Source organism: Oryctolagus cuniculus, chromosome 10, assembly GCF_051225735.1.
Source record: "Oryctolagus cuniculus isolate XC-2025 breed Fujian yellow rabbit chromosome 10, ASM5122573v1, whole genome shotgun sequence".
Taxonomy (NCBI): domain Eukaryota; kingdom Metazoa; phylum Chordata; class Mammalia; order Lagomorpha; family Leporidae; genus Oryctolagus; species Oryctolagus cuniculus.
In genome coordinates this window covers 109,878,029-109,899,101 of record NC_142876.1, presented here as the reverse complement: position 1 = coordinate 109,899,101, position 21,073 = coordinate 109,878,029, and the positions used below count along the sequence as shown (strand labels likewise).

The following is a 21,073-nucleotide window of genomic DNA, read 5'->3' as shown; positions in this document are numbered from 1 at the left end:
GCACCCGGTATCTGCCCATCAATGGGTTAACCCATTCCAGAGAGAGACTGGCCTCAGAGAGAGGTCCGGGCCGGCGGATACCACACGGGGCCACAGGCAGCAGAGCTGGGCAGAGAAAAGGCCGAACCTAGGCTGCCCCAAAGCTGGGTCCTAGGACCATCTACCCAACGCATGGCAGTGAACGGGACTGGAGGCAGCCGGGGTCGGGGCGCGGGGGCTGAGCCTCCAGCTGGCCCAAGGCTTCTAAGTCCATCTTCCGTTCCGGGTGGGGACACTGAGGCTCAGGCCGGCTGAGGGCCAGATCCAGAACTCCGAGCTCAGCGCGCCTGCGGGCAGGAGCCCTGGAGCACCGGGGCTCAGCAGAGAACTCCGGGCGCTGCCTGGGGGTCCCAGGTGCAGGGAGCGAGCAGCGCGCGCGCGCGCAGGGTCCCCTCCCAGGCAGGCGGGCGAGACCCCGCCCCGGAGGCGGAGGCAGGGGAGGGGGCCCGGGCCGGCTCGTCCCACCCCCGCGCCTGCGCCCCGCCCCGCGCCGCACACAGCCGAGGGGCGCCAGCACTCTCGACGCGCCGACGGCGGGGTGAGCGGACGGACCGGCGGACGGGCGGACGGACGCCGGGCACGGCTCCCCGCGGTGAGTGCGCGCGGGCCCCTCGCGCGGGGGCTCCACCTCCCCGGCCTGCACCGCTTAAGGCGCGGGGCCTCTCGGACGCCCGACGGCTCCGCGGAGCAGGGGTCGCGCCCCGCGGGCTGCGCACGCCGCCCGCAGCGCCGCCAGCCGGCCCGGGCCTCACGCTTTGCGTCAGAGCGCGGCGAATGGGACCCCATTGTACAGATGCACGCACTGAGGCCGGCGCGGGATTAGGGCTCCGGGGTTAGTGGCCCACGCTGCTCGGCCTTGGCCGGCTGGTCCCCCTGAGGCACCCTCCCACAGAGTAGGAATGGCGGGCTCCAGCGTCCGGCGCCGCTCCTGGCCCCCTCCCCGCAGGCACATCGACCCTTGGAAGTTCCTGAACAGTGAGTTGGCGCGGCCATGCCCCTCACCCCATCCCCAGCCTGCAGCCCAGCCCCAGGCAACTTCCCCCCATCTCTTCCACAAGCTGGGGGCTCCCCATCCTTGTCCGTTCCTGTCTGCGCGCGCAGGCTGCGTGTGCACGTGCCGGGCACACGGGTGTCGCTCAAACGCGCCTGCTCCACCAGCAGGCAGCTGTGTCTAATTTATGTGCTGCGTATACGCCTGTGCACGAGGGTATCTGTTCCACGCGTGTCCATCACGTGTGCCACAGGAGGCTCTCGCATACCCCAAGTGGCAGGCTCCAGGTGCCTCCCACACACGCACACCGCCACACCTGGGAAGAGCTCCCCAGGGGACACAGCCCTCACTACCCTGGTGCAGTGGGAGCCCAGCCCCGGGTGACGGAGACAGCCGGTGAGGGGACCTGGTGGTGAGTTTGAGAGGCTTAGCTGGCAGGCGGTGGGGGTGGGGTGGGGTGGTCCTGACTCCTCCCCAGCCACTGTGCATCCCCCCCCCCGGCCTAGTCTTCTAGGTAGGGGTGCCCCCTCTCTCTCTGCTTTGCCATCACAGGTCTTGCCCCAACTCAGCTTTGTGGGGGCCTCTGGGGTTTTCTGGGATGGACGGGGCCAGCAGGTGTCCTGTGGCAGGCCAGAGAAGGAGAAGGGAAGGTGGGCGGTGTGGGGATTCCTGGTGGCCCAGGGCCCCTGAGAAAGGGTGCCGGGGTTGGGGACCCTGCCAGAGGGAGCCCCAATGAGTCTGGTGGCAGCCAGGGAAGTGGTTCCTCGCCCTGACACCGAGTGGGGTCCTGGTGTGTTCGCAGCTGAACTGTTGGGGGCTCTGAGTATCGCTTCCCCCATGTGCAAAGTGGGGTTGAGATCCCCCCAGGAGGGAGGGGTGGCTAGCGGTCCCTTGCCCTCAGGTGCTCCCTTGATCGCTTGCATCCAGCGCTGTACCACGGGGAGGGGTGGGCTGGGATGAAGTCAGAGAATCTTATCCGGAGGCACAAAGCTGCCAGCCCCGGCTGCGGCCGGCCCTGCGTGTTTGGTTTGGCTCTCACCGTGTTATTATTATTTTTTAAAATTTAATTAGCTGCCAGCATTTACAAATTGGCGGGTTTCGCGTTCAAGTCTGGATTTCCGTCTTTTCTGGAAGAGTCACCGGGTCTGGCGGTGCAGGGTCTGTTGGGGCATCCGCTGGGTGGTGCTGTCCGCCTGCCGCCCCTGGGGATGGGGCGGGACAGCTGTGCGGCCGCAGTCCCCGCTTGGCCCTCTTGCTCTTTCTGGACTCCTGCCTGGCCCTGCACGCTGGGCCCGGTTCTGGCCGTGGCTGCCGCTGATTTTGCGGTGTCGTGCGGTTCACAGGCAGTCCCGACAGCCGTGCTGAGAAGCCATCGTGAGCCTCACCCCAGTGGTTGGGGCGGCGAGGGCTGTCCAGGGCTGGACCCCTGGGCCGCTCTGCCAGGCCGTGTGGGCGGTGGCCTGGGGTCCGCGTGGGGAGGCGGCAGGGACTCGTGCCAGGCATGCTTGAACTCTGCTTTCCCTCCGCATCCTGTTCTGCTCACCCCTGTGACAGATGGGGAAAGGCGCGAGAGCAGGAATTCAGCCCAGGCCTTTGTGACCCTGCCCCGCGAGGGCCCACTTGTTCCTGCTGCTGAGGCACATGTCCTGGGCCCGGGTCACACCTGACACACAATAGGTGCTTAATAGCTGCTGCTGGCAGAACTGAGATAACGCGGTACAGAGCCAGTGTGGAGGGACGTTGGGGGCCCGCGGTGAGGTTGGCGAGGCTCGCACGATGTGTCAGGATCACGTCCCGACACTGCTGGGTGTGTCGCGTGCGTTTTCTGCCGCACCGGCTGTGGTGCTGCATGGCGTTTAGGGGCCATGGGGTACACACATGCTGTCTCTCTCCCTGGACCCTGCGTTGGCCTTGACCCAGAGGTGGCTGCTGCCCGGGTGCTGCCCTGGTGCCGGTGACCTGCCCTGTGGTTTGCCGGCTGTGAGTGGCGGAGTTCTACTTGTCCCGGGGTGCGTGGCGTGACTGGGGAGCAGGCCTGCGCACAGGATGTAGGATGCCCGGTGGTGGCCAGCCCTGACCTCTTCCTGGTGCCTCCTGCAGGGGGCAGTGCTAGCTGCTCTGCTTGCTTTCCTGCAAGGGGACGGAGCCGTGTGGCCTGGGCCTGGGCTGCTGGGGGCTGTGCGCCCCTGGGCCTGCACCTCCCTCTCTGGCCTCAGCCTTCTGTGATGCTGTGCCTCTGATGGCTTCCCAGTGCCTGAGGTCCTGCTGTGGAATTTGGCGGGGAGCAGCGGGTCCAGTGTGCCTCGCTGGCTTCCTGCACGCCAAGGGCCTTTCCCAGCCTGGGACAGGATCATCGGGCACGTGCTCCATGAGGGACTCCTGGTGGCTCTGCTGGGCTGCAGTGGGGAAGGGGGGAGTCACTTGCCTGTCCTGGACCAGCCACAGTGCAGGTGGGTAGCTTTTGGAGTCCCACGCGGATGCCGTGTTGGCTCCCATGCGGGTTCTGTTCTGTGAGTGAGGGAGACAACGGATAATGGAGGGAGATGCATTCAGACGGCGGCGGCTGATGCTACCGGAGAGAGAGGGTGGGCCCCCTTTGAAGAGCAGATTTCTGAGCTGAGCTGGGAGTGGTCCGGGGCCACAGCTAGTGCAGAGGACCTGGGTGGGGCCCCACTTGGCATGGGTGAGGGACAGGGGAGCAAGGGAGGGGGCGAGCAGGGCTGGAGGCAGAGAGGGTGGGGCAGGGAGTTTAAAATGTACTGAGAAGCTTAGAGCCAGGGAGCGAGGAGATCCAATTTCCGTTTCCAGACACCCTGCTCGCTGTAGGAGCAGGAGGCTCTCTAGCTCTGGGAGAGGATGTTGGCAGATGCCACAAAGCGTGACAAAGACACCATGCTGGGGGACCCCCGGGGCAGGTGGGCGCGGGGCGCCTGCTGGTTACAGGACCCTGAGGAATTTCCCCACGGACATGCGCCCCGTGTGAAATAAGAACACGAACTCACCTTGGCTCGCAGGCGCATGGAGTAAGCTGAGTGCGAGCAGCAGGAGCCGGGCTGAGGGGCCAGGAGGGCCGGAGACCTGCCGCTGTGCGTCTCGCTGCGTGTTCCGGGTCTCGAACCCTGCCACTCCGGGCTGTGTTCAGAACACCGAGTGAAGCCGTTGGTGGGTGGGTGGGTGTTCACGTGCAAGGCTGGCGTGGCAGTCTTCAGGGTGAGTCTTTGAAGTCCCTGTGTGACCCTCGTCGTGGGGCGAGCCGGCGTGCCGTGTGGAACTTTCCCCTGTGATGGTCACGGCCTCCACACAGCCTGGCTAATGGACAGGTGCAGGCTCCCTTCCCGGTTTTCCGCGGGTGTTCTTCCTCCTGGGGATTTTTTTTAGTGATTTTTTTTTTTTTGACAGGCAGAGTGGACAGTGAGAGAGAGAGACAGAGAGAAAGGTCTTCCTTTGCCGTTGGTTCACCCTCCAATGGCCACCACGGCCGGCGCGCAGCGGCTGGCTCACTGCGCTGATCCAAGGCGGAGCCAGGTGCTTCTCCTGGTCTCCCATGGGGTGCAGGGCCCAAGTACTTGGGCCATCCTCCACTGCACTCCTGGGCCACAGCAGAGAGCTGGCCTGGAAGAGGGGCAACCAGGACAGAATCTGGTGCCCCGACCGGGACTAGAACCTGGTGTGCCGGCGCTGCAAGGCAGAGGATTAGCCTAGTGAGCCACGGCACTGGCCCCCTCCTGGGGATTTGACTGCAACCTCTTCCTGGGTGTCCTTGCTCTGCCCCACTGGACCCCAGCTTGGAGACAGCGCCGGGCCAGGAGCAGCCAGACGCAGGGGAGGCCCCACCTGGGCGTCCTGTGAGGCTCACAGCCGCTCCTTGGGGACCCTCAGTTTCCGTCCTGTAGAATGGGTGTGTGCAGCTCTCAGGGCTGTTGGAAGCAGGAGATGAGGGTGTTTATTCCTTCACGCGGCAGGTGTCTATTGCATACCTCTGGGGGTACAGCAGTGACTGAGATGTCACCCCCTTGCCCTCCAGAGCACACTCCTGGTAGGAGACACAGAGGGAGGGACATCTGTGTACACCGTGGGGGTTCTGGGCTGGCCATGTGCAGGAGGAAGGAGGGGGAGGCTGAGCCAGGACAGGGACTGGGGCTGAGGCTGTTTTTGGTGGAACATCTGTGGGCATAGGGACTCAGCCTTGGGCGTGGCAGGGAGGGACCATTAAGACAGAAGGCACAGCAGGGGCAGCTGTGACAGCAAGCAGCTGGAGGACAGGACCCACCAGGGGTGAGGCTGGGAGGCGGAGCGTGAGACGAGGGGCTACCGGAGGACCCCGGCCCTGGGAGGGGGAGAGCTGGTGGAGAGCTCTAAAAGCCGCCCTGGCTGCTGAGGGGCGGAGGAAGGTGGCAGCAGGCGCCCGGGCCGCTGCTGCAGTGGGTGTTTGCATGGTGGGGGTGGTCGTGCTGCAGACTGCAAGGTCAGGTTCTGGTTTGTTTTAACGGATCTGTTTGTTTGAAAGGCAGAGACAGAGAGAGAAGGAGACGCGGTGGACGGTGGGTTCATTCCCCAAATGACCGCCGCAGTCAGGGCAGAAGCCAGCAGCCTGGCGCTCCATCCTGGTTTCCTGCCTGGGTGCAGGGGTCCAAGCACTGGGGCCGTCTTCCGCTGCTCTCCCAGGCGCACCAGCAGGGAGCTGGCTGGGAAGCTGAGCAGCCGGGGCTGCAGCCTGTGCTCCATAATGGGATGTGGGTGTTCTGAGCTGCAGCTCCAGCCCTGCCTGCCTTTCTTGGTGGATTGAAAGTGGAGGGAGAGAAAGCAAGGCAGGGGGGTGGGGTGGCCGCATGTCGTGGCCCTGACACCTCATGTCACTTCTGGCCCCCGCAGCCCTCCACGATCCCTTTCCTCCTCCCCAGAGGCTGGGGCCGAGTGGCTGTGGGCAGCTCCGCCTCTCCGGGCTCATCTGTCCCCTGGTAAACCCCTGTTAGTTCAGCTGATCTGACCCTGGCAGAGACGGATTCGGGGGCCGCAGGCAGGGTGAGGATGGGAGCAGGGGGTCTGTGGCTTCATTCTGGAGAGCAGGGAGCCTGGGTTTGGTGTTTTGTGGGAGAAGCCAGGAGTTGGGGTTCCTGGGTTGGCAGCACCCTGACCTTCTGTGCCAGGAAGCGTGCCCAGGGCCTTCCTTTACCACAAAGCCTGCGGTAGCCTCTGGTGTGGACCCAGGAGCTGCCCCGAGGGCCCGAGGTGTCTCCATGGGCACTTCTGCCTGTGCTGTGGTTGAGACATCCAGCTGGGCCTGCTGTAGCCAGGGAGGGCTTCCTGGCAGAGGTGATGCTGGCTCTGTGATGGGGGCAGGGGGAAGCCTGGCTGGTCTTGGTAGGGGGCCTGTAGGAGAGGTGGGAGGTGACACTGGGCGGTGGACAGGACCCTGAAGACGGAGGACGCCCGTCCTGGCCTAGGTGGCGCCCAGCTGTGGGCGAGGGGCGAGGAGCAGGTGGCAGGGCAGGGAACGGGAGGGCCAGAGAAGTGCCTGCCTGCAGTCTGCCAGCGAGCGAGGGCCGAGAGCTGAGCTGGGGCCAGCCCCGGCTACCTCCAGGGCCTGCCCGGCTGGGGCTCGCCCGTGCCACCATTCACCTCCTCCGGGCGCGTCCTTCCCTGGGCCCCTCGGGGGGTCAAGCCGTGCGTCACGTTGCACCATTGTCCTTAATGTTACTGGAATTTGGAAACGTTGCAAAAATGCCTCTCTGTTCTCATATATGGAGATTGTTGGGAAGAAAGGGCTGCCTTGGGAAAGGTTATTTCCTTCCTCAGGGTGGGGAGCAGGCTGTTGTGAGAGGGGCTGTATCGTTGGCAGACGCAGCGTCCTGCCCGGGGCTCCGTGCTGGCGAGGAAGTGGCTGGGTCGGGGAAGGCGGGAACCTCAGCCAGGCTGAGCTGGACGGCGGCCAGCAAGCACCTGGGTGCTGCAGCCGCTCCATGCCTGTGCCCGAGGTCATCTCGTCTCATCAGGCCTCAGTTTCCCCATGTGTGAATCAGATCAGCCCTCCTGGTTCTGCTGGCCCAGGGATGGCCTGAATGTGGGGCGCGGCTTCTGCGGCGTGGCAAGGCCATCGAGGTGTGGGAGGCACCCACCCGGCACATGGAGCAGAGCCACGGGACCCTGGAGAGCAGAGGTTTTAGTTTCTGCAAAATGGGCCTGGGTGGTGTGCAGCCTGAGGATGGAGGGTGAGTAGGCAGCACAGCTGGTTCTGTGAACGTGGTGTCCCTTTCTCATCTCACTCCCCCACCATCAGATCCTGAGACACCACCGTCTGGTGCTGTGGTTGCAGTGCTGGGGTTTCATAAGCCCCCCGGAATTCTTCCCTCCTCAGCCCGAGACCCCTGTCCTAGCCCTGAGTCCCCAGCCCTGTCCTTGGGCTCTGGTGAGCTGGCTTCCAGGCCATCCAGAAAGTTCTGTTCTTAGAGTCTGCAGCAGAGAACTCGGGGGACCTGGGAGCAACCGCCCGCCCCTGGGGGCGTGGCCTGTGCCTGAGCGATGGGGGTGGAGGGTGTGAGCCTGGGGCCCTGCAGCCTGGAGGGGAGGCTGTGCTGGGCCTCCCCAGCATGGGGCCTCCAGGATGGGGGTCTGGACGGTGCTGACCCCTCAGAGGCACAGCCTCGGTGCTCTCATTTGGCTTGTGACTCCCCCCACCCCAACTTGACAAACACAGAGAGAGACAGAGACACAGACACAGAAAGACACACACAGTCACACACATATAGAGACACACTCAGACACAGACACAGAGACAGAGATACAGGTACACAGACACATAGACACAGAGATATAGACACATACATACACAGACACACACAGGGGTACGTACAAACACAGAGACGCAGACACACACAGACATGGAGACACACAGATACAGACACACACACGGTCACTGGGATACAGTGACACACAGACACACACAGATGCACAGGTAGACAGACACACAGACATGGAGACACACAGACACACAGATACAGAGATACGCAGACACACACACACAGATACACATGGAGATGTGGAGACACACAGATACAGACACACACACAGACACAAGGTTACAGAGATGCACAGACACACAGGAAGACAGACACACAGACATACGTAGACACACACAGGCATGGAGACACACAGACAGTCACAGGGATACAATGACACACAGACACACAGGGAGACAGACACACACAGACATGGAGACACACAGATACAGACACACAGACAGATACAGGGATACAGAGACAGACACAGATACACATGGAGACAGACACACAGACAGACACAGATACAGAGATACACAGACACACACAGATATACATGGAGACGCAGATACATACAGACATGGAGACACACAGATACAGACACACACACAGACACAAGGATACAGAGATACACAGACACACAGGGAGACAGACACACAGACATACATAGACACACACAGACATGGAGACACAGACAGTCACAGGGATACAATGACACACAGACACAAAGGGAGACAGACACACACAGACATGGAGACACACACACAGGCATGGAGACACACAGATACAGACACACAGACAGACACAGGGATACAGAGACATACAGACACAGATACACATGGAGACAGACACACAGACACAGATATAGAGATACGCAGACACACACACAGATACACGTGGAGACGCAGATACACACAGACATGGAGACACACAGATACAGACACACACACAGACACAGGGATACAGTGACACACAGACACACACAGATGCACAGGGAGACAGACACACAGACACACACAGATACACATGGAGACACAGATGCATACAGACATACAGACACACAGATACAGAGACACAAACTGGAGACCCCTCTCGTCACTGCGTGTCCTAGTCCATGACCCTGGTCACTGCGGGAGAGATGGGGGCTGCCCTCGGGGTGGGTGGGGAGCGGGCATCTCGGGGTGTTCCCCTGTGTGTCATTCCACGCCCGTGTCTTTTTTTTTTTTTTTTTTTTTGACAGGCAGAGTGGACAGTGAGAGAGAGAGACAGAGGGAAAGGTCTTCCTTTTTGCCGTTGGTTCACCCTCCAATGGCCGCCGCGGCCAGCGCGCTGCGGCCGGCGCACCGCGCTGATCCGATGGCAGGAGCCAGGAGCCAGGTGCTTTTCCTGGTCTCCCATGGGATGCAGGGCCCAAGCACCCGGGCCATCCTCCACTGCACTCCCTGGCCACAGCAGAGGGCTGGCCTGGAAGAGGGGCAACCGGGACAGAATCCGGCGCCCCGACTGGGACTAGAACCCGGTGTGCCGGCGCCGCTAGGTGGAGGATTAGCCTAGTGAGCCGCGGCGCCGGCCCACGCCCGTGTCTTGACCTGCACCCCTCCTGGTGAGGAAACTGTGGGTGTGGGCTTCCCCCTCCTTTGATCGCCTCGCCATCACGTTTCGGGCCGTGTCCCTCCTAGCTCTGCCTTAACCTTACACTTCATATATTTAAAAAGTCCTTCCTCTGTTGCGGGTACGCCTACTTGGAAAGGAAACCTTTGATCACAACTGCGGATAGGAGTCGGGTTGCTTGCCCGAGACGCACATTGCTCCTGAAGACTAAGGCCGCGGAGCAAGGCGGGACCTGCCGTCCCCGCCACTTCCCTCCCCGGGTGCGCGAGCCCTGCTCTGTCTGCGCTCGCAGGGCTGCTGGCCGGCTCTGGGACGTGGAAGGCACTGCAGGGCTGCATGGAGATGCCCACTAGTGTTCCCGTGAGTCAGATGAACTTGGAGAGGGAGATCACCGCTCACTGCAGGAGCGCCGCTGTGCCTGGTGCCCGGCCTCGAGGTCAGACAGACATGGTCACCTCGGTCCTGGCTGTTTTCTGGGGTCTCCTGCGCACCCCCAGGAGAGGGGGCCCCAGTGCCTCCAGCAGGGGTGACCCAGGCAGGTGCTGGAGCTTTGGCGTGGGCCTGTGAGCCGGGTCATGCGGTTGTCCCTAGCACTTACCTTGGTGGGGAGGGAGACCTGTCACGGCTGTCCAGCGGCCCAGGGACACTGAGGGTTGAGTCGAGGGTGGAGACCAGGTGCTTTTAGCAAGTTGAGGCGTGGGGCTACCCATCAGAAGCCAGCACATTCGTTTTGTGTCCCACAGGGGACGGGATATTGAGCTGGATCTTCAGGGATGCACAGGAGTTTGCTAAGGGGGAGGAAAGGTGTGTGTGGCAGGGGAACCATCCCTGCAATGGAGCGGGCAGGCTGCGGAGCTGGGAGAGGGGTCAGCACAGGCACAGCCAGGAGGTTTGTATATCAAGCATTTATTGAGTGTTTGTTGTTTGCGAGGCACGGTGCTGGGATCTTGACGTGGTCTCCGCGTGCAGCAGAGGCCCGGTTTGCAGATGGAAGCCCAGGGCTCAGGTGTTTCCAGCAGGGGTTGAGTGCGGGTGGGTTGCAGCCTCCCCTGGGGGAGTACAGAGCATGGTCGCGCTTACTTCCCCCCCTTTAATGTTACTGTCTCGGGGCAGGGGGAGCTTCCTGGGCCTGACGGTCCCACTACAGCCTGGCCAGCCCCTGCCGTGTGCTGCACACGAGCTGCCTGCCTGGAAGCCCTGAGAAATTCCACGTGAATCGGGCGCTGGCACAGCCAGGGCCCCAGGGAGTCGAGGGGAGGCCAGGCCGCCTGCTCCCCTGCTGGCGCCTCCTCCCAGAGGCTGCGGCGGCGGCCCAGGGGCCCCGTGCACTGTGGGACAGCACCACCTGTGTGTCTCCAGCTCTGTCTGTCTGTCTGCTGGGCTTTCGGTGCGGCCTCTGTGTCTCTCTTACTGTCTTCTGCCTGTCTTTGTCGGTGTCAGACTCTGTGTCTCTGTCTCCGTCCGTCCTTGTCTGTCTGTCCCTGGGCCCGCATCCCTCAGCCTTCCAGGCTAAAAGGAAGACACAGGGTGCTTCTGGATAGAGAGTGGCCATGCACCTTGTTGCACGGCATAAGGCTCCCTGCCGAGCCAGCGGCCTGCCAGGTGGCCTGCCTGAGCCCTCCTGGGGTGTGTAACTCAGCACATGCCCTGGGCCAGCACTGGTTATCAGCTCCTCTGTCTCCACTCACCCACTCACCAGCCCACCCACACTCACCATCCATCCGTCCAAAAATCCATTCACCCCTCTGTGTACCCACCCCTGCATCCCCACCTACAAGCTCATCACCCACCCGCCCACCCACTCATCTATACACACATCCACCTGTCCATCCATCAGTCCGTCCGTCCATCCCTCCATCCACCTTTTTTTTTCTGACAGGCAGAGTGGACAGTGTGAGAGAGAGAGACAGAGAGAAAGGGCTTCCTTTTGCTGTTGGTTCACCCTCCAATGGCTGCCGCAGCTGGCGCACCACGCTGATCCGATGGCAGGAGCCAGGTACTTATCCTGGTCTCCCATGGGGTGCAGGGCCCAAGCACTTGGGCCATCCTCCACTGCACTCCCGGGCCACAGCAGAGAGCTGGCCTGGAAGAGGGGCAACCGGGACAGAATCCGGCGCCCCGACTGGGACTAGAACCCGGTGTTCCGGCGCCGCAAGGCGGAGGATTAGCCTATTGAGTCACAGCACCGGCTGGCCTTCATTTTATTATTTATTTTTTGGGCTGTCTCCAGCCTCAGTGTCCACCTGAGGACAAGAGGGCCTCAAGGCCCTGACGTTCAGTCTCCTTGTCTCCCGCTGTGGGGAACAGAGAGGCCGTGCACCTGGGATCTCAGAGGAGTAGGGTTTTGTGGGCTCCAGCTGGCCTGGCGGCTGTCCCCGAGTCGAGCAGGCTGCGAGGGGCATGGAGGCGCTGACTGGAGTGGGGGATGCAGGCCGCGGACTCCTGTGTGCAGAGCGGGTGACTGTGACCCGGGAGGCAGGCAACTGCCCGCCTCGCCCGGAGCTGTGCTGCCGGTCTCTGTCTTTTGGTGGCGGCGGGGGTGAAATGTTTGCTGCTTTCCTCCGATCCACAAAAGAGTGGCCGGGGTGGGGAGGGAAGGCTCCAGGCTTCAGCTTCAGAACAGGCGGGGAGGGGGCGTTAGGCAGAGCCATAGGTAGGGTGTGGGGCAGCTGATGGGATGGGAGGTGGGGGCATGCGGGACCAGGTGAGGAGGGGGGAGCGTGGTGGGAGGGTTTCCTCTCGCCAGAGGGGTGACTCGCGGGAAGGAAAATACCAGCTCCCTCCAGTGCCAAGAGCAACATTTTCTTTTCCTAGAGGTTGATTGAGAGGCACGGACATTAATCTTTGTAATTTCTCACCTGCTGATGTGGGTAATGAGATCAGCGGGCAGAGCTGGGGTCAGCTCTCGCCCGAGAGGGGAGGAGCTTCTTGTTCTTGACTTTTTCAGGGGGCGAGGGGTTATTTTCCCATGAGTGCGCCCCACTGAAGGAAGGCCACGGGGCTCCCTGCACCCTGAGTCTCACCTGGGGCTGCTCCTTGGTCCCAACTTTGAACCCAGGGCCTGCTCGGGCCCGATGCTGCTCTTCTCCATGGGGATCTCAGCGACCCGCCTGTGCCTGCAGCCTGGCCCGCCCCGGCCTGTGCCAGCAGCCCTGTGTTCCCTGGCTTTGGCAGCTCGAGTCGTCCGCCCACAGGGGATGAAGGGCGTGGGGGCCGCACCTGGCCGATCGCGCGCCCTCCTCGCCGGCTTTCGTTCGCCTGTGGACTCCTGCAGTCAGCCCTTATTGCTTCCCTGTGAAACGTCTCTTCTATGGTGGAAAAGCACCCGTGCAAAAATGTCCCTACAAGTGCACGTGCAGAGGCAGACCTCGCCCTGGGGCCACCGCCACCCTGCTCCCTGCTGGTGCCCCCCGCCCTCCCCCAGGTCCCTCGCCCCAGGGCTGCAGCCCTGCTCCTGTCCTGGGCTTCCTGCTTCTGCCCGGAGTGATGCTTTCTAGCTTGAGGGGCTGGAGCCTGACTTCCCGAGAGGGCACCTGCGGGAATTCCCAGCATGCTCTGGTCTTGCCGCGGCCCCTGGAACCACACTGTTGGAGCAGCGGCTGTGGAATGCACCTGTGGTTTCCCAGGGTTCCCTGGGCCCTTGGGCTCTCTCCTTCCGGGATGTTCTCCTGCTTCCCAGCCAGTGCGCTGCTCGCTGTCACTGCCCCGCGGTCCCTGTCTGCCTCTCACCCTGCATGCCCACCGCCACCTGCCGGGCTAGCTCAGGTCCTCGCACATCTGGGTGCCCTGCCTGGGATGCCATTCCCCTGGCACGTGTTTAACCGCCTCCTAGGCCTGCCCTGACCACCGCTGCCGAGGGGTGTCCCGCCCATCTCTGTCACAGCGCCCGCCCTGCCCGTCCCTTCCTGATGCTGGAGTGTTGGCCGCCACGGGGGAGGGCTTTGGTTGGTCTTGTTGGGTGGAGATCCCAGCCCCTGTAAAGGCCTGGCAGGCCGCTGGTGCTGAAGGACCCTGGCTGTCCTGTGTGGATCAGACAGACTGGGTTCAAATCCTGCTGCCACCTTTTACTGACGATGTGAGGTTGGCTGGGCCTCAGTTTCCCCTGTAGAGCATTGGTCGGGTAAAGTAAACATCGCTGGAAACGCGCAGTGCAGGGTTTGACGCGGTGTCGGTGCTGAGGAAGTGATAAACACAGGCCTGCATGGCTCAGACCCCGCTCGTGCTGGTGCCCAGAGCACGTTTATTTTTCCTGGTGAACTAGATGACTTCCTCCTATCAGGCGAGGAGCACCGGGTCACCCTCTAATTTCCTTTTGGCGTCGGCTGCCGGGGAAGCTTATACTGAGGGGTGGCTCAGGAGCAACCCTCGCTTCCCGACTTCCTGTCAGCTCTTCAGTGCCGCTCTTTCTTCCCCCTCCTCTCTCTGCAGTTTGATTTTCACTTTTGAAATGCAGAGAGAGAGAGAGACAGATGCAGAGAGATCTTCCATCCGCTGGTTCACTCTCCAGGTCCAGCCATCCAGGGCCAAGGGCCAGGGCAGGCTGAAGCCAGGAGCCAGGAAGTCAGCCCGGGTCTCCCTTGTGGGTAGCAGGGATCCACGTAGTTGAGCCATCACTGGCTGTACATTAGCAGGAAGTGGAATCAGAAGCAGCGTAGCCAGAGTTCGAACCAGGCACTCTGACAAGGGATATGGGTGTGTTGGGTAAGTTAAACCCAATACGCAACTCCCACCCCCCGCCTCTAGCCCCTGCTAGCCACCATTCCACTTCTTGTCTCTATGAATTAGATTATTCTGGGTATCGCTTGTAAGTGGCAGGTAGAGTTACAGGCAGTTAGAGTTACAGACAGTGAGAGGACGAGACAGAGAGAGAGGTCTTCCATCCAATGGTTCACTCCCTAAACGGCAGCAATGGCTGGAGTTGTGCTGATCCAAAGCCAGGAGCCAGGAGCTTCCTCCAGGTCTACCATGAGGGTGCAGAGGCCTAAGGACTTGGGCTATGTTCTACTGCTTTTCCAGGCCATCAGCAGAGAGCTGGATCAGAAGAGGAGCAGCTGGGACTAGAACCGGTGCCCATATGGGATGCTGGCGCCGCAGGTGGAGGATTAACCTGCTGCGCCACAGCGCCAGCCCCTGACATTCGCGGCTTTGTGCCTGGCTGATTTCACATAGCATGGTGTCCTTGAGGCTCATCATCTGTAGCATGTGTCGGGGTCCCCGCCTGGCCCAGGCTGATGACATTTCCTGGAGTGGAGGGGTCACATCTTATTGTCCACCTATGCGCTGATGTCCACCTGCGTGCCTTCCCCTTTGTCTGTTGTGAACGTGGGTGCCTGACTCCAGCTTTCAGTGTGTGACTTTGTTCCCTTTCAGAGCCCTGGGTGGTGCCAGGCCGGGTGATAAATGAAAGGTAGCATTTCAGACGGTCTCTAGGGCCAAGGCGTTGTGCCTGCTCTTGCCTGGGTCTGTGCCTGTGTGTCTGTGAGTCTGTGTGGTCCCTCAGTGCCCCGTCCAGTTCCTTCTCACCTGGAGCGCCACGTGTCTCACAGCTGCTGCAGGTGTGCACTGCCAATGACTCACACCTGGGGCTTCTCCGGCTCTGCCCCAGGCTGCAGGTGTGCGCCCCGTGTTGTCTGGAGGTAGTCCACCTGGTCCTTGGCCAGTGTCTGACTAAGGAGCCTGGGGGTGGGCTGCGTCCTGGGTTGGCCCTCTGCCTACAGAGCCCCTGGGGGCCAGGCCGACGCTGGGCTGAAGCCGAGAGCCCGGCTTTCCCCAGCTCGGCCCTTCCTCTGCTTGCTGCCTTTTCCCCCTGCTCCTAGAAGCCCCTGTACCTTACTAAACCACCTGTACCCCAGCCTTGTGGCAGGCTCTGCTTCTGGGGAGGCCTGTCACAGGTGTTGTGAACTTGCCTACGAGGGGACATCGGCATGTTCGTGGGAAAATGGGATTAAAAATAAGTTTATTTCAGTGCCTTGCGGTGTTTTCATAATACACATTTTCCATGAACTTTGTGAAGGCTCATCTTTGCGTGGATGTGGTCTCAGATAAAACTGTCTTTTGTTCCCTTTTTTGCTATTTGAGAGGCAGAGAGAGAGAAAGACAGAGACAGACAGAGCTTCTATCTGCTAGTTCATTTCTCAAATGCTGGCATTGGCTGGGGCTGGGCTGGGCCAAAGCTGGGAGCCAAGAATGCAATCCAAGTCTCCCATGCAGGTGGCAGGAAACAGCCGCTGGAGCCACCCCTGTTGCCTCCCTGGGCTTGTATGAGCCGGAAGCAGGAGACAGAGGCTGGAGCCAGGAATCACAGCCAGCCACTCCGCCATGGGATGCAGGCATCTGAGCTGGCATCGTACCCACTCAGCCTCATGTTCTCTTCCATGAACTCGATCGAGTACCCTTAGAGTCCTCCTGCCGTGGTGGGTCTTGCTAAGCCGGGGTGTTGGGTTGAGTTCTGATGCGGTGGCATCCCGAGGCTGCAAGGGGTCTCCTGGGAAGGGGGTAGGCGTCCCCAGGGTCTTCCACGGGCAGACATGGCAGGTGCTAACCTGGGACACCAGGCTGGGGTGGGAGAGCTGTACCTTCCCCCTCATCCGGGCCTCTGCCCCCTGGGTGTGCACTGCCAACAGACGGAGTATGTCCTGGGTGTGGGTGGGCTTGGTGGCTGCCCCCTGGCTGGGCCCGGCGGGCCAGGTGGATGCGACTCCCTGAGGTGTGGCTGGCAGGTCTGTGTGTCCCTTTCCTGGCTGTCTTCCCCAGCTGTTTGCAAGTCCTAGTGTTTGGTGGCAGCTGCCAGTTGTTTAAAAGACTGAACCCCTGTGAGTCTTTGGAACGTTCTGAGGCCATCCCAGCGCCAGCCTGAGACTTCGTTCTCGTCTCAGCTTGCCTGGTCAGGCTGCCCAGTGCAGTTGGGGTTCCAGATATGCCTCCAATAGGTGTGTCCCAGACCCCCGCGTCTTGTTTCAGTGCGTGGGCTCGCGTCCTGGCCCTGCATTCGCTTCCGGCTTCCTGCTAACACACACGCTGAGAGGCAGCAGGCGTCCACTCGAGTAGCTGGCGGCTGTCACACAGGTGGGACACCTGAACGGAGCTCTGGGCGCCTGGCTCAGCCCGACAAGACTCCGGCCATTGCGGCCATCTGGGGAATAAGCCAGTCGATGGAAGATCTCTGTCTCTCTTTCTCTGTCTGCCCTAAAAATAAATTTTGGAAAATTATTTATTGAAAAATCACAAGGTCACCTTGTAGCTCATAGATACGTCCAGCTGTAATTTGTCAATATACAATAATAACAGCTCCCAGGGAGGTGCCAGGCTACTGGGCCTGAAGGGGCAGGAGCAGGAGCACCCCCCACCGTGCTCACGTCCGCACGGCTGCTCCAGATGTGGTGGGGGGGGCAGGGGAGGGCAGTGGTCTCAGCTGCACCAGGGAAACCTCCCTCCAAGTCTTGGAAAGAGAGAGCGAGCTCCTGTACCTGGAGAGACCGAAGCGGGCCTGGGGACGCTTGTGCAGGCGAGAAGTGGGACGCTGGCTTTGCATCCCTGGGTCACAGATTCATACGGGCCCCTCTGGGGGCTCCAGCTGCCTTTTCCCAGAGCCCCTGTGGCAGGTGCCTCCTACATGTCTGCTTCTGCAGACAGCAGCCCCCCCGCCCCATCACCTGGACAGAGGAGGCCCTCAGTGAGGAAAACAGGAAGGGGGCCTGGCCCATGGGCTGGGGGAGCCGCAGCAGCCTGGACCCACACACAGAGCACTGACTGGCACAAAGCAGTGACTGGCTTGAGGGCGGGAGCGCGAGCTGCCGGGCTGCAGCGCACTGCGCTGAGTGAGACCCCTGCCTCTCCACGGAGGGACCGGAACCAGGAAAATGCAGAGTAAAGCACCCCAGGTCCCCCTGTTGCACCCCTTGGAAAGGAGGCCATCTGGGGCTAACGTGCGGGTCCTGTTAAATCAGCAGCATTGGTTTCAGTCCCAGCTGCTCTGCTTCCCATCCAGCTCCCCACTAAGGCACCTGGGAAAGCAGTGGAGGATGGGCCAAGTGTTTGAGCCCCTGCATCCACGTGGGAGACCTGGAAGAAGCTCCGGGCTTTGGCCTGGCCCGGCCCTGGCCCTTGTGGCCATTTGGGGAGTGAACCAGCAGATGGAGGACCTCCCTTTCCTCTCTCTCCCTCACTCCCTCCCTCTCTGTAACTCTGCTTTTCACATAAATCTCAAAAAGGAAGGCAGTACGGACAGCAGGCAGGCAGACGTCTGAGTGACAGGAAGACGCGGTGGGACAAGCTCAGGGGTCACCGAATCACTGCCCCCTGGGCTCAGGCCATGCACGGGGTTCCAGGTGGGCGGCCTACGGCGGCTGGCTCTGCATCATGTCTTCCCTTTGGCAGACGCTTCTGAAAAATGTCTCTTTTTTTAAGCTTGACATACCCAGCACTTCAAGTACTAAAGATGTCACTTCATTGTCCCTTTTTAATGACAGTTTAGCAAGGTCACTGCCAGCATTAATGCTGTGTCAGGGCTGGGAGTGGGTGAGGCGCCCTTGGCTGTGACTTCAGGGTGAGCAGGTGGCCTGGGCCTGGCCATGAGCCCTGGGGGGGGGGGGCTGTGGGACCTTGACTCTTGGGGGGGGGTGTGGACTGGTGAGAAGGTGGCATTTGAGTGGCTTTTGGAGGCTGATGAGCAGGGGTGGGGAGAGGAGAGCCCTGGGAGTGTTCAGGCCCCTGGGAGGGTCTGTGGAGGTGACTTCTACCGGGCCAGGGGTCAGGCCTAGTGAGGCTCCCCTTCCTGAGCCGGCTACTCTCCGATCCTGCTGGGGTCCCAGGGAAAGAGGAGGGCAGGACGGGGGGAGAGGGCAGAACTTGGGGTGTGTGTTGGGGCTCAGGAACAATGAGGCAGCCACGATGCATTTGCTGGTGCTGCGGGGGCTGAGTGTACGGCTTCCTCTGGGGCTCAGTTGCAGTTCCGGGGTCTCCGGGGTGTCCTGAGCCTCCTGGGATCCGAGTGGTGGGCTGCAGCATGGGCTCGTTCCTGCCCAACATGCCCACTCACCATGGCCTCTGGGCCTCTGGGCCTCGGGAGAACAGTCGGGTCGCTGGGTGTGTGCAGGTGTGGATGTGGGTGTGGGGGAGACTGTGTGTATGTGTATGGGGGGGCTGTGCACAGAGGACTGTGGGACATTGTGTGAGATGCCAAGCACCTAGCTCACTGGACGCGGGCTCCTGTGAGTGACAGAGTCAGGATGCAGTGGCGTGTGTGTGTGGGTACCAGGGCCCCACCCGGAGGGCCTGTGTCAGGATACAGAGGGCCTGGGTCCCGTGGGCGTTCCTGGCACTGATGGGCCTCTTTTCTCGTTCCCCAGGACCTTGCAGGACCATGGCGCTGCTCTGGGAGCCCGCAGGAGCCTGGCTGGCTCTGGCCTTGACACTCGCCCTGGGCCCGGGCCAAGGAGGGGCGGTCCCATGGCAGGACTGCACGGGGGTCGAGTGCCCGCCACTGGAGAACTGCATTGAGGAGGCGCTGGAGCCGGGCGCCTGCTGTGCCACGTGCGTGCAGCAGGGCTGTGCCTGCGAGGGCTACCAGTACTACGACTGCGTGCAGGGCGGCTTCATGGACGGCCGGGTACCTGCCGGCCGGTCCTACTTCGTGGACTTCGGCAGCACCGAGTGCTCCTGCCCGCCGGGGGGCGGCAAGATCAGCTGCCAGTTCATGCTGTGCCCTGAGCTGCCGCCCAACTGCATTGAGGCTGTGGTGGCGGCTGACAGCTGCCCACAGTGCGGCCAGGTGGGCTGCGTGCACGCGGGCCGCAAGTACACCGCCGGCCACACCGTGCACCTGCCGCCCTGCGGGGCCTGCCACTGCCCGGATGCTGGTGGCGAGCTCATCTGCTACCAGCTCCCAGGTTGCCAGGGCAACGTGTCCGATGCGGAGGAGGGTGACCCTGAGCGGCACTACGAAGACCCCTACAGCTACGATCAGGAGGTGGCAGAGGCAGAAGCAGCAGTGGCCCTGGGCGGTGAGGTCCAGGCAGGGCCAGGGGGCCCCCCGGCTGCTCTGGGAGGCGGGAGTCAACCGCTGTCCACCATGCAGGCCCCGCCTTGGCCAGCCGCCCTCCCCAGGCCCACAGCAGCCGCTGCCCTGGGGCCCCCGGCCCCTGTGCAGGCCAAAGCCAGGAGAGTGATAGAGGACAGCAAGGAAGATGAGGAGGAACTGGCCGTCACGGAGGAGCAGCCGGCGGCGGGTGGAGAGCAGGAACTGGATGTGCTGCCTACCACAGCCCCAGCAGAACCCCGTCTCCCGGACCGGGAGGAGGCGGCAGAAGCCAGGGCGGGGCCTGAAGAGAACCTCATCCCAGAGGCCGAGGCCACCCCGCACAGTGCCAGGCCCCAGGGTGCTGCGTCCCTGCCCGCTTCCAGCACGGCCGAACGTGTCCCCTCACTGGCCGAGCCCAGCTCTCCCGGGGACCCAGTGCAGCCCAGCAGCCACCCTGTGCCGTCCACGACACCAGCTGGCGCAGCCCAGGTGCCCCCCACCCCGGAGGTGCGCAGGCCCGTGCAGGGTCTGCCCCGTTCCCGGGCCATGGAGGACACAGACCCCAACTCGGTGCATTCTGTCCCAAGAGGCGGCCCTGAAGGTAAGCCTTGTCCCCCAGCTCGGTCGCCAGGGCTGCAGACCCGGGCTGGGGGCCAGCGGGGGAGGCTCCTGTGGTGGGGGGCGCTCTTCCTCGGAGCTCGCGAGGTTGCAGACTTGGTGCCTCCAGGCACGGCTGCACGCTTGCCTCTCGGGTGGCGGCAGACGGGGGTGCATTCCCTCCCGAGAGCCTTGTGCCAGCTCTGCCACTCTCTGCAGCCAAGGATCTGCTAACACACCCGGCAGTCCTTGCCAGCCACCACTCAGCACCCTCCTGTGGCTGCCAGCTCCCAGCAGAGGCCAGAGACCACCTGGCGGCCGTGGGCCCCGCACGGCCTGTCCTGTGACTTCCTGCAGCTCTCCTGCCGCACACCCTCTCCTTCCTGCCCCAGGGCTTTTGCACTTGCCTAGGTGCCCCTGTGGCTCATTCTTCCCCTCCACTCAGCTCTCTGCTCAAGCCACCTCCCCGTGGTCCCTAAATCCCACCCCCTTTCCTCTGATGCTTTAGTTTCTCTTAGCTGTACGTAACCGTGTAGTACATAGTCGCCGTGTCCTCGTCACCGTCCTCTCCAGTGGGACATCCGTGCCGTGCAGGCAGCGACTGCTCCTGGCAGAGTCTCTGCTGAGTCCGAGGGCGTCGTGCAAGGCCTGCACACAGAACCCTGTGCACGCTGGGCGACTCAGTGGGGCTCTCTGCCCCCCAGAACACTGCATATTGGGTGACTCAGTGCGGTCTCTTACGCGCCCCCCATTGTCCCTTCTGCCCCTCATTTCCTGTCTTCTTCTGGGCACCCCACACCATGTCCTCTCTGTTCCAAGTGTTCGGTCACACTGCTCGGGGCACCTCCTCCAGGAGCTCCACCCTGAATCCTTTGTGTCTTGTCACAGGCGCCCCCCCCACCCCTGTTTTCTCCCTGCCTCCCATCTGAGGCGCCCTGGGGCCTGGAGCTGATCCCCCACAGCCTGGAGCCTGCGTCTTGTCCGGTCCCACGTCACTCAGCCTGCTGACCTTTGTCAGGTGTCACCTGTGAGCCCTGGGAT

The 21,073-nt window shown here is 62.2% G+C and overlaps 1 protein-coding gene across 3 annotated transcripts in view; it reads left to right on the top strand.

Annotated features, from left to right (window-relative positions):
* The first annotated feature begins 474 nt into the window (after positions 1 to 474).
* FBLN2 (fibulin 2) overlaps positions 475 to 21,073 on the top strand; it is a 65,876-nt gene continuing 45,277 nt past the window's right edge. Inside the window, exons 1-2 of one of the 3 annotated variants that reach the window (XM_008260298.5) lie at positions 475 to 631; positions 18,765 to 20,036. In XM_008260298.5, coding sequence (XP_008258520.2) covers positions 18,779 to 20,036 — 1,258 coding nt within the window. In that variant the 5' untranslated portion in view covers positions 475 to 631; positions 18,765 to 18,778. Of the gene's footprint in view, positions 632 to 1,206; positions 1,443 to 18,764; positions 20,037 to 21,073 lie in introns of those variants that run through there. The other 2 variants (XM_089306543.1, XM_089306544.1) reach the window with 2 other exon arrangements.